The sequence below is a fragment of the Anopheles stephensi genome, chromosome 3 (genome assembly GCF_013141755.1).
Source record: "Anopheles stephensi strain Indian chromosome 3, UCI_ANSTEP_V1.0, whole genome shotgun sequence".
In the NCBI taxonomy this organism is placed as follows: domain Eukaryota; kingdom Metazoa; phylum Arthropoda; class Insecta; order Diptera; family Culicidae; genus Anopheles; species Anopheles stephensi.
Window position 1 is genome coordinate 54,886,074 of NC_050203.1, and position 13,147 is coordinate 54,899,220.

General features: G+C 50.6%; 1 protein-coding gene across 5 annotated transcripts in view; it reads left to right on the forward strand.

The window, feature by feature from the left end:
• The window catches only part of LOC118513385 (protein outspread), a 217,581-nt gene that overhangs the window by 200,446 nt on the left and 3,988 nt on the right, over positions 1 to 13,147 (forward strand). For 3 of the 5 annotated variants that reach the window (XM_036059049.1, XM_036059051.1, XM_036059052.1), the window contains 7 exons: positions 5,674 to 6,476; positions 6,553 to 10,785; positions 10,883 to 11,017; positions 11,091 to 11,227; positions 11,306 to 11,458; positions 11,539 to 11,653; positions 12,104 to 12,326. In XM_036059049.1, the coding sequence (XP_035914942.1) occupies positions 5,674 to 6,476; positions 6,553 to 10,785; positions 10,883 to 11,017; positions 11,091 to 11,227; positions 11,306 to 11,458; positions 11,539 to 11,653; positions 12,104 to 12,326 (5,799 nt within the window). The remainder of the gene's footprint in view (positions 1 to 5,673; positions 6,477 to 6,552; positions 10,786 to 10,882; positions 11,018 to 11,090; positions 11,228 to 11,305; positions 11,459 to 11,538; positions 11,654 to 12,103; positions 12,327 to 13,147) is intronic. The other 2 variants (XM_036059050.1, XM_036059053.1) reach the window with 2 other exon arrangements.

Sequence of the window (13,147 nt, forward strand, 5' to 3'; positions counted from 1 at the left end):
GTCTTCATACGGCTGGACCGGGGTTCAAATCCCATCTGGACCGTTCCCCCGGAGTGAAGACTTTATGTCCAACTACGTGATATTATTTAGACTAGTTATCAAAAATGGCAGGCATGGCCTTAAGAGGTCGTTAGGCCAAGAAGAGAGACCAATTGAAATGATGTACCAATTCCTTCTCATGCTGTGTCTTAAAATTAGTCTCATAGCGACCATAACTTAGGTCCAATCTGCAGATATGAGTTGACTCCTTGGGCTTCCAGTAGCTGGCAATTGATATCGGTAAAACTTCCTACTCTTGAGCAGATTGTGTCTCCGAAGAGCTCAGCTTTGATCGCCAAATCGTGCTGTTATCCTGAGTTTGGCCTCCTTATGGACTTCTATTTTGAGACATTATCCGCTTGTAAGTCGCAAGAATAAAATCCGGATTTTAAATCCTTGTCGGATCGATACGGTCATGATTTTAAATCTTTATATAATTTTAAATTAATATTAGGACGGTCCAGTCTTTACACGGCAACACTCAAATCCTTTCCGGACTATCCCCTCGTAGTGAGGGCTGACTATCCAACTACGTGGTATCAATAAATCTAGTAACCCAGAAATGACAGACATGACCTAAGAGGTCCTTATTCCAACAGGAAGAAGATATACAGTCCCATGTATGAACTATTATGTACACTCACTTGCTCGCCAAATTGAATTTTAACAAAAAAAATCCTAGGAGACACACTTGCCCCTAAGGCGCATAACTTCAAGCTCTTTTGTATAATACAATGAATGTAAACGCTGTTTTGTGACATTTTTTATGATCTTTAGGGACGGAAGCTGCGTAAACCATTTCGCTCTAGTTACCGAAAATAAAATACGCTCTTTAGCACACACCTTCTCAACTGCGACAATGACTACACATTTGAACTTGTATCGTAAATAATAAATAATGTATCGCAATAACGTACATCAAGGCACCCGTTCATATGCTGATGAACAAATGTTTATTGCAACTTTTCATTTCGCGCCCATTAAACGCCACCCTCCATCCAGTCTAAGAAGCATTAACGATCGTAAAGTATCACCCCAAGCCGGGAATCAATTTGCGTGACAATTGAAAGCTAAACGGGGGGTGCCCATGCGCTTGGTCAGGCTTCACGCTAATAGCCACGCGAGGGCTCGCTGCACCCCGTGTGCCGAATCGAGAAAATCACCGGTGAATCATAATATTGAAATCTCAACAAAATGAACGCGTGGTCTGCTCCGATAAGCTACCGAATCACACCCACCTTGCGGGATTTGTGGTGGTGCACCTTTCCTTTCGCCCATAGACAGCCTTCATTCGCTGTGTGTCTGCACAAACAGACACGGATTTTGCAGTCGTAAAAGTAATCCAACTCTGCGAGACCAATGCGATGAGAATGGGCCCACTTTTATGGTGTTCCACATCCCTGGCCAGTTCGGATCAAGCGACTCGCGATCCGAAGCCGTTCTATCACGCCTTAATTTGCCATACGGTACCACGTAAGGGACGGTTCGGTGACGGAATGAAATTAACCTTCGAAAGGTGTCGAAAACATCACAATCGAACGCTCGCTCCAACTGCTCGCAATCGCGTATGGTGCTCGATAAAGGCTTGGCATAATTTTAGCATAAGCATTCCGGCGCTCCAAAATCGAATCGTGATCGTGCCAAACAGATTGCCCGATGCGTAGATGCCCTTCGCGTATGGATCATACCTTCATAGGAAGGTGTTTTTTTTTTAGTGCTTTATTGGAGAATTTATGCTCCAAAGAAGAGACTCTCAGCATGATTTTTTTTTTTGCTTCAGGTAGTTGTTCACTCTACCCCACGCATCGTCAGGCCCAATCCCCAATCGCGGCCGGTCGCTTATTAACACGCGCTCAGCTCTACACAGTATTTAGCGCTTCCGAATGTCCGAACCGGCGATGAATCATTTTCCGTGATGTGATCTCTTGTATACGGGTGCTGCGCCAAATCGTGACTCGTTGGTCGGTCGGTGTCGATCGCACCGGCAATTATTAGTGGGTCAATAGTTTAAGGACAATTAGGATTGTGTTACGTTCTCTTCGGGTTCTCGGCCAGCACTTCGGTGCTGCAACAATCGATGTGTTCTGAAGGGGATGTTTGCATTTTGGGGGTTGTTTTTTTTAGGACTCATAAGGGTCGAGAAGGTTTATTTTTTTCGTGTGGATCTCAAGGTTTGTGGTGTTGGGTTAACATTCGTAGAATCAGTACGTGTGAAACGGAGTATTTCAAATCGAACCTCACAAACAAGATACGCCAATTGGAAGCTTTAGCTATAGAATATCTTAGCTATAACAACTTTGGTAATGTTGTAACAAAGTGAGCTCAACTCTCTCACTCAAGTATGTTTTCGTGGATGTTCGTGGCACTGAGCAAGCTCCAGAGTCGTAGCTCACACAAGTTCAACAGATAGCCAGTAGGATCCATAGATACTTTACATACTCAAATACTTGAAGTACGAAGGGCTGACAATCAGGATACCATGAATTCTATAACGCCAGAAATGGCAACCATGACCCCTAAGACCAAAAAGAAGATAAGTAGGACCTATTACTCATCTAGCTCACTGGTAGTTTATGAGACTGGGCTTGTAGAAGCTATCAAAGAAATGAAACACAACTCCCAACATCTTTAGGATCAGAATGCCGATCTTTTGTTGTATCAGTTTCGTATTTTGAGTATACCTTAAGCCAAAGTTCTGTACTTAAATTGATCTTAGCTTATTTGAATAAGATTTATTACAAAAAAAAACATTGTACAACGAATATCTCCTGCTTCTTGACTTAACGATCTCTGTCTAGGATATGCCGGCCATCTAATGGCTTGCTAGACTTATTGATACCGTTGGATATGCTCGGAAGAAGAATTGATACGAGTTGGAAAGTCAGTCGACAGAGTGAATCAAATGCCCGGTAAACCTAAGAACTTAGAAGCCAAGCTGTCAGATTTGCAATACAGATAGAACTCGCGGACTCACGCTGGTCCTAGGTAAGAATCTAGCTCGCGCTTAAGATCTAGTCGATTTGGTGCCTATGACTACCTCTCACGTGTTCATTCTGCTGGCTCAGTAGTTTCAGGGCACAACGCTTACTGTTCTGCATCATTTATAAAACCAAAGTACGTTAAATCACATGGTTCATTAAAGCGAGAAACACTTGTTTTAGGCTCAAAATTCTACATATGATCTAAATCTGACATACAGAGTTGCTTAAAACATCGCAATGTAGATGACTGATTTGAAAAGACTGATTAAATTTCTGTTTATGAAAATTATCTGAGCTACTATTTTCTATAGCGTTTTATGTTTAAAGTCTTTCGATTTATCTCCATGATCCTCTACGCAAACGCATTCAACACAATCCCTTCCATCGTGGTTTCAATTTCACCATTTTCGTTATTAGCACCGTATTTTGCACTGGAACTAAAGCACACCGTCCCTGCCTTGCGTTTTATGTTTTGCATCCCCATTCAGCATAAACAGCGCCTTCCCTAGCGCTCGCTCGTTAACCCATGCCTCGCACACTTTATGACCGCCGGGCGTCAGTCACAATCGCAGACACACATCACACGCGATCGCTATCACACCTAATTGCACACCTCACCTTAAATCCTGCCCGGGCACGCCGGTCAAACAGGGCTAGACACACACACACAAACACTGACCGAAAAAAAAAAACACAAAACAGCCATCGGGCGAGTCGTTGCGACTAAGAACTGCTCGAAACTGCTAACAACCGTCCGACGTGGTACGAACTTTAGCCTTGTTCCGTTCACACCTTGCCCGTGGTGGAAGCTGGATGGAAACCTTGAACTTTCCTCACGCATAAGCCAGTCCAGCACCGCATCTAGCCAGTCAAACCGAGCATCGTATCTCCCGGCGGGTGCCCATTTAAGGATTACACAGTGAAGGCTTCCTCCCCGAACCAAATGAAAAATTGAAAAAGAACCGTGCCGTGGTTCTTAACTTCCGGGCACCGGGCATTCTGTCGGTTCGACCAATTAGAGCACGGATGTACCGCGACAGATGTGGCCGGATCGACAGGCCGATAATGATAGCTTTTAATATTTCTTAACAATCAAACACACACACACACAGTGACCCAATCGGTGGTGCGAAGTGCGTGATGCGCGACATGTTGCCGAGTGTCGATCGATCGATCGATCGAGCGGCAGTCTGACAGGCCTTCACGTCAGGTAGAGCGTTCCGCGGTTGTTTGACAGCGGCTTTCAGCACCAAATCGATCGAAACAAGGAAACCGATCAGTGTGGTATGGAAATTACTGTCTGCTGGTGCTCGATTCGATCAAGGAAGAATGGGGAGTCTGCTCTGAAACGTCTCGCCCTCTTCCGGGCAGCGGTTTGGCCCGAGTCATCTGCTAAAGGGGAGGCCATTTTTGGAGGTAAAATATTGGTCTAGTCTTATGCAGTTGGTAACGGGTCAAATCCACGGCGTCCGCTTCGAGCAAATGTCAGTCTTTAAGCGCTACCGATCGCTACAGCATCTTGTCCTATGTTTTAGGTGCTCTACCACTTCGGCGGTCGGAGTCATGTTTTCCCACGTGCATGGCAGCTCGAGGAGTGTCTTCGACGATCGTGTAAAGTGTCTGTTCGAAGCCCAAATAAAGTCATCCGAACGGGTCAACGGGGCTGTGCGTCGCTTAACATCACTTAGAATCTGAGAACTCACCCGATTGAGCTATCGAGTGCAATGGGGGCCAACCGGGGCCGACGTTTCTAAACATGCCTTTAATTGAATTTATTTGTTCAGTTTTGCGTGCCATGTCATTCGTACGAAGCCGACCGCTTGCTCCCGCTCTTCCGCTTGCTATTTTGCCAGCGGCTTGTTAATAGCTGGTTTTACAACGGCTTGGGAACCTCTCTCTGCCAAGGATGGCTACATGGTTGTGGAATGTTACGCTGCCTAGTAGACACACACACACACACTGTCTGGGCACGCAACAGACGGTGGAGCTGTGACACGGTTATAAAGATGTTTAAGAGCTAGACACACCACACCAGGGACATGGTTAGGGTTCGCTTGGCACGCATGTTGTGAGTCCGTGTCACGGTGGGTAGGAATTTGGTTTGACTGTTCCTCACAGAAAATGGTTGATGGGAAGTGTGAGTTGTTATTTTGAGACAAAGGCTTACCAACCAACGATCACTTGACTCAAAACACTCAAAGGAACACTTTATCTCGTATTCAATTTACATCACTAATCGACAGAACTTAATGCTACTTACTACATCCTGAAAGCTTCAACAATTGCAAAACGATGTCTCACCTTTGAATTTCAAATCTCCGCAAGCCTTTTTTGCGATGGAACGTGGAAGTTGAACTGCTTGGAACGCACAAAGGTGTCCATTAACACCGCACTTGCACGAGGATGTCCTTCACTTAGTCATACTGGGAATCGTTTATCTGACGCGTTTGATCTTTTCCATCGCACGAAAAAAGGCAGTCTTCCTCTATTGTGCTCAAGCGCGTCAGGGACACCCACGTCAGCAATCGCAGTTGACGCATCATAATTACGAGCATACTTTAACGGCCCACCGGTGGGCAGTTTGGAGAAGAGTAGCGCGTCCTCCAACCATTTACTAATAACGCGTTCTGGATTTTTTTTGTTGTCGTTTTAGCATCCAAATGTTTACTACTGGACGGTGGTGGCACGGACCTGCGCTCGCGGGATGACCTAAAGCTGAAGGATATCGCCAACACGATCACGAACGTGAACCGCTGGAGCAGCCCCTGCATCACGGACAGCCTGTCACTCACGGCGGACCACCACGAAAAGCCGACGAGCCCGCGGGACGAAAACACGATCCCACCGCAGTACACCAATGGCGGCACCGGTGGAGGAGGTGGCATCAATGGTGGTGGAAGTGGCGGTGGAGGAGGCGGAGGAGGAGGGACAGGTGGTGGCAGTGTCGGTGGTACCCCGTTACAGATGCGACCACACTCGCTCACCATACCGTCCAGTGCGCCCGCGATCGTGTCGGCCATCGTGAAGAAAATTCCAACGTCGATGGTCGGTGGCAAGGGTGGAGGACAGGGCGCACCACCGCTCGGACCGCTACACCTGCCACCGCCAGCCAGCAACTCTAGTCCGAAGCTGAAGCCTAGTCAAACGCATGAGCGCGGCGATCCGGACGGTGACTGCGGTATGGACGATGCGCCGGCCAGCTATCTGGGCAAAAACTCGGAACATCGCGGCCCGGACGCGGACCTGCTGCAGGCGAAGAAGGGCTGGCTGCTGAAGCAGGACGGACGGGTCGGTGAGTGGAGCAAGCACTGGTTTACGCTGCGTGGTGCCGCGTTGTTCTACTACCGTGATCCGGTCGCGGAAGAGAAGGGCGTGCTGGACGGTGTGCTGGATGTGAACAGCATCACCAGCATTGCCGAGGTGCCTGTCAACAAGGGATACGGCTTTCAGCTGACGGTAAGTGTTGATAATTCCTTTTACGAACGGACGCCATTTGCTTATGTACTTATTTCTGTGTGTTCTTCCGCCACAGACCTGGGACAACCACCGGATCGTGCTGTCCGCTGTAACGATCAACGTGCGCAACAACTGGATCAACGTGCTGAAGAACGCGGCCGGACTTCCACCGACGAAGGCCACCCTCGAGCTAAGCAATCAAAACGACGACAACTTCAAAACGTTACCGGACAAATCTCCCCCCACGCCGACCACACCCAGTGCGCTCGAGCTCGAGCTGATCGCCGATACGATCGAGCACAAGCCGAAGCTGAAGCGGAGCAAACTGCTCGAAAAGAACAACAACCACAACGGCACCAACGGCCACCTGTTGATCGAGGGCGTTGTGCCGCTGGCGGCTAGTCCGGGCGCCGGTGAGGATGTCGTGGATAAGGTGCCGAAGGACGTGATCGTGCATCTGACGGCGGCCCGTGCGATCGGTGAGCCGACCGGCGGTACCGGGGACAGTACCACCACCAATAGCAGTAATAGCAGTAACACTAGCAGTAGTTGTAATCAGCCTCAACCAAAGCATCCGGTGGTGCAGTCGCCCGTCACGCCGCTCACACCCAAATCGCTGCTGTTCTCGTCGGACGAGGAGTACCGGACCGCGTCGGAAGGTGGCCGGCGGGACAGTGTGGGCGACTGGGGATCACCGGTCTCACCTTCGCCCCCGTCGGTGCCGCTCAGCAGTCCGGCAATGCGTACCAAAGATAGGTTAAGAACGAACCCGCCGCTATCGGCCCAAAGTCAGCAACGGTTGCACAAGCGCAGTCGCTCGTCGCCTCCCAGCTCACGGCGCAGCACCATCGAAAGCGTGCAGTCGGAGGTCCTCTCCCTGCAATCGGTTCCGGTGCAGAAGCCGATCAATACGGTGCAGGAGGAGGAAGGTACGGGCTTGGAAAAGGAGCTCCAGCTACGATTGCAGGCGGCTGAAAAGGAGCTGGCGATGTTGCGCGAGGAGACCCACGAGCGGGAAGCTCGGATGTCAGAACTGCTTACGACGCTCGAGCGTACCGAGCAGGAGCTGACCCGCAAACGTGAGCTGGAAGAGAACCGCGAAAAGCTAATGGTGCAGCTGCAGGACAGTCGAGCCGCTGGACAGGAAATCATTGACCGAATCACACACGAGCTTTCGAAGAGCCGTGACACAACGAAGGAACTCGAAGAACGACTTGCCCGTGGAATCGAAGAGAATGAATCCCTCTACCGACGGCTGCAGGAGTGCGGTATCGCAGCACCCGCCAGTCCAGCCTCAAGCCTTTGCAGCTTGGCAGTGACACGCAGCGGCCGTATCAAGCGCATGGATTCGTTCAGCGATCTTACCTGCCTCACAGCGATCGACCCCACCCAGCTCGACCATGACATGCTGGCGGACGAGTACCGCGAACTGCGGGCCCGCTTCGAACGGGCCGTCAGCGAGCTGAAAGCGATGAAGCGCGAACTGAAGGATGCTCACGGGCTGTACGACGAGCTGGAGATCGGGTATGCCACCTTACGCAAGGAACTCGACCGGCAGGCGACCGAACACGACGCACAGTCACGCATGATGGCCGACCGCATCCAGGACATGACGAACAAGTATACGGCCGCGGAAAAGCAGGTTCGACTGCTGAAGCAGAAAGCGATCCGATCCGAGAAGCGCCGTTCGCTGTCACTCAAGGGCAAGGAATCGCTCTCCATCCAGAAAGAGCTGGAAGAGAAGGTGTCCGAGCTGGAGAGCAAAATCGATGCACTTGAAAGTGGCAACGTGCTACCGGTGGCCAAAGCGACCGTGGAACTGTCAACGCCGGAAGTCGCGCAACCCGCCACACGACGATCCTCGGCAACGAGGCTTCGCCGCAAAAGCCTCGACAGTGCTTCCATTTCGGCCCAACCGATGCAGGTTCTGCTGCGGCTAAACAATCTCGAAAAGCGTGTCGAAAACGTGCAACCAGTCGTGCCTGTGAAGCCGGAAGTTAGCGAGTGTGAAACGGCCAGTACATCTAGCTCGAGCACGAAACAGGTGCCGGAACATCTGTTGGATCGTCTCAAGAGCCTGGAAGGCGTTGTGGTGTCTGTGCGTGAACTGATCGATCAGAGTGCGCAACAGTTCCAGAGCCTTCGCTCCTCGCGATCCCGACGTTCCGTGTCACCCGCTGCCGATCGGAAGGATTCGTACAAATTTATCGAACGCTGCCTAACGGAGGTATCGAAGTTGTTGCGGGAGAGTTGCGACAACTGTGTCGTTCCGGTTGATGGTGCTGGGTACGGTAATGTGATCGTACTGCCGGAATCCAACCCGATCAAGCTAGCGCTCAACCAGCTCGAGGCACAGCTTAAGAGCAAGCTAGCGGATCTCCTTAAGCAGAGACGCATGTTGCGCGAAACGAACGGACTTACGCAGCGCAAGGACATGGAGCTTCTGGCCGAGCGGATCGCTTTCGAGAGCGTCTGCTTCGGGCGGTTGCGACACGCGCTGGAGCGGGCGGAAAATCTGCAAGAGTTTGAGGAGCGCCAAACGAAGGTCGAGGTGTGCGAAACCATCCAGCTGATGTCGATGCTCAAGGCTAAGCTGTCGGGCAAATGTGTGGTGCGACCGAGCAGTAGTGCGGACGTGTTGGCGAGCGTTCTGGCTCGCAAGTTGATGCTTTCGGCCGGTCGCACGAGCACGATTCGATCGCTTTCCTTCCCGCCGATCGGTACCGCCCTGCTGGACGATCTGTTGCGACAGCAGAACGAGGTGCATCTGATCGCCAAGCGTTACAAAACGACCATCATGGAGAACCTCGCTTATGGGTTGGCTGCCGAAACGCTCAGCTATATCGCTTCCTCGCACGAAACCGTGCAAGGAGCGGTGCAGGAGGCTTGGCGCCAGGCACAGGAAGCGGTCAATGCTGAGCTGGTGCAGTCCGAGATCGCCCACATCATGATGCGGAATGCTCAGCGCTACGAAAGCTCTCTAGCGCCCGCCTTCGGCTATGCACTGTCCACCCAGGAGCGCATCACGTTCGAAACGTTTGCGGACGCCGTGCATGAGGCGCTTCGTCGCGAGATGGATGCAGCCGTACGACAGCTAACCGAATGTTACGAAGAAACCCTGGAGAAGATGAAACGTGGCCAGTGGCGGCTGCATCTAGAGCAGGAGCGAAAACCAAGCGAAGGACGCCAGCTGTTGGCAGAGTTTGCGGACATTATCGCTCACAAAGCACTGATCGATGCTCGCGTCCAGGTGCTCAAAGGGGACTACGTGCCGAATCGACAAAAGCTAGCACAACCGGACACGTGCGAATCGTCCGAGCGTGTGTTCAGTGTGGCTGCCCTGAAGCAGTACGAGAACCTGTACACGGATCTGACGGCCGATCTGGAGGTGGCGAACGCTGACGACATCCTAGCCGAGGCAGACTTTAACTTCATGTACAAGTACTTCGCCAGCGAACACTCGCTGAACAAAGCCGAAGTGAAGGAAGTGTCCGCGATACTGAACGAGCTGGAGAAGTCGGTGGTCGCGCTGCAAGCTTCGTTGCACCCCGAGAACGGCAACGTTACCGCTGCCAATGCCATCGATGTGGACAGCTTGCGAAGCATTCACACACGGTGCGTGGAGATTCAGCAACGGATCGATTCGTTGATCAGTGCCGCCAAACAGCTACAGTCACGCAGCGAACAGTGTGGCCGGCTGCAGGATCGTCTCAAGCAACTGACCGAAGAGCACGAACGTGAGCTGGGAACGATTCGGCAGCAGCACGAGCAAAAGCTCACCACCCTGCAACGGCGCATTGACGAGCAGCAGCAGCGCATTCAAGCGATCGACGGTGAGCGTGCGGAACTGCTCGAACGGCTCAACAACGAGCGCAATCTGTTGAAACAGAAGGAGAAAGAGCTGCACGATCTGTCCGTCCGCTTGACGCGCCTCGATGCGGCTAGCAACGAGAAGGATAAGGAGATTGAGGATCTGCTCGACAGCTACGACCAGGAGTGCAAGAAGGCACGATCGTTGAAGGATCGCTGCGAAGAGTTGGCGGACAGCTGCCGCAAAACGGCCGCCGAGTATGCCGAGCTGGAGAAGGAGCGTGACTATCTGTACGAGCAGATGCGCAAAGAGCAGGACCACGTGAAGAAGCTGGAGAAGCATCTGGAGCTGCTGGAGGCGGAACATGCGCAGCAGGTGGACAATCTGCACGCAGCCTACCGGGAGCAGCAGATGGCAAACGAGCTGGACTCGCAGAAGGACAAGGACGATGAGGACAGTTTGCGATCGCGCTACCAGGCCGAAATCGAGCAGTTACGGGTAGGTGTTGGGCGCGTTGCCTACATTTAGGCGCGTTCTGCGGTGGTTCGGCGCGGATGTTTTTTTTTTCTCACCGATCCGATCTCTTCCCACGCAGGCACTCTGTGAGAAGGGACTGGCAGCGATGGAAGCTTCGCACAAGCGCATCATCCACGATCTGGAGGAAAAGCACCAGCAGGAGATCGCTAAGCTCATTCTGGAGAAGGAACAGGCGCTGGCCGAAGAAACACAGGTGAGATGAAATGGAAAATTTCCCAAGAGAGTTGAAACCGACTAAACTAAATCGCCTTCCCCTTTCCCTGCAGGCAACGCTGGCAGCACTCGACGCCATGAAGAAAGCTCACCAGAATGAGGTGCAGCGGGAGGTGACGCGCTTCAAGCAGGAGTTCCTCAAGCAGTTCCAGAAGGGTGGTCAACCGCCCCAAACGTACCGCGAGAAGGAGTAAGTTTGGCTAGAGAGAGTTAGATTGCTTGCTTCGTGAAACAGGACCTCTAATCGGCTGCTTTACTCTCCCAACAGACAAGAGCTGGAAGATGTGCGGCAGGAGATCCTGTCCCTCTCGGAGAAGTACTCGATGAAGTGCGTCGAGACGGCCGCGCTCGAGGAAAAGCTTCGTAATGCGACGCAACAGCTAAAGTGTTCTCAGCAGCACATCCAGCAGCTTGATGTCAGGTAAGAAGGACTGGTGTAGGAGTTTCAACTCCCTAAAAGAACCTCTCGGCTAATTGAAAGGTGTCCCTCGGTTTTTCCAGAAACAAGCAACTGCGAGCCCACTTTGTCTCAAACCAGCCGGAAGAAACGACTTCCGCACCACCGACCAGCAGTGTCGTAACGCCAAAGGATACCAACCTGTTCACCAGCAGCACGGTAAATAGCTAACCTCGCCACACTCAGACTTCCAATCCCATCCTGTACAATCCATTCTTGCCTTGTGGACTTGCGGTGGGAAAATATGTATGAGGTTTGCCCCCTGACACGTGGCACCGCTACTGTTTTAAGTTTGAATTTTCTTCACACCCGTTTTCATCCCACCTGTTGCACGGAACGGCATGTCCGAATGCCAAGCATGGCTCGTTTGCTACCTAATCCCCATCCCCCTCGATCGTCGAACAATCCTACCACTCCTCCCGTTCTACCGTTGTGCGTGTGTGAGTGTGTGTCTCCGTTTGCGAATGTATCTTTGACGTTTTGTTGTTTTTCTTCTAACGGCTAACCACTAACAAAATCAAACACATCACACCACATCACACACAACAAATCCACAACTGCCGATGATGATGATGCCGATGACGATGGTCCACAACCAATCAACCAAAGCAGCAACCAGAAAGTTCACCACGGGCGGCCACCACGGCTAAACGGACATCGGCGGTAGGCACCGGAACGGGATCGTCTAGCACGGCGCCGATGGTGATGGCCGTAGTACCAGCGTCCGCGTCGATCGAGCCCGGCAGTTCGCTCGAGCTGCTCGATCTGCGCGAGTGCCAGCACCTATTGAACAATAAGAAAGAATCACATCCACGGTTGAAGTTCACCGAAGGTAGCCCTGCTTCTTCTTCTTCTTTTTTGTTGACACATCTCTCACTCTTCTCATCTCACTCTCATCTTTCTATGCTGGTTTCACTCTGTACACTTTCAATTGTTTATTGTACCATACACTTATATTTAACCGGTTGTTTTTTTTTTGTCGGTTTTTACTCCTTCTATTATCGGGTTTCGTTGCTTTCTGTTTGTTTTAACATTTTTCTATGTGTTGTAATTGTTTTATACTAGTTTCTTTAAATTGTATGAGGTTTTTATAATAGTTTAATATTTTTATATTTCTTGCATGACATTTTTTTGTATGTACACTTATGCTTAGATAAAGTTTGTAAAATTTATTTTGGAAAAAAATGCTTAGTGCCAATCCATTAAGAAGCGCCCTTAAGCTAGATAAGTAGTAAGCCTCTTAGTCATGACTTCTAAGGCGTCATCCAGAATATTTTGAGAATATATTTCTACTCAAAAAAAAGTATATTGCCTACAGCTTAAGTATTTTGGAAAGGCTGGCAGTGATCGCTTCGCTCAATTTATGGAGCCCAGGTATGATCATAAGACGCCAATGTGCGATTGTTTAAATCGCAAGCAGAAGCCTTTTTTAATGTGGAAGCCACGTTCGATCTCCTTCACATCATCCATTAGTGGAGAAGATTGAATGAAGTAAAGCTGCTTACTTTGAATTACTGTCTATAGTTTGAAAATGGCCATCCATAACTGGAGCGCTTGTATGACATCATCAATCTTATACAAACACTTTTGCACAACTTGATTCAATGCCAATACTCTAGAGTCAATAGATAAGGAACGATAAAGCTATCAGGT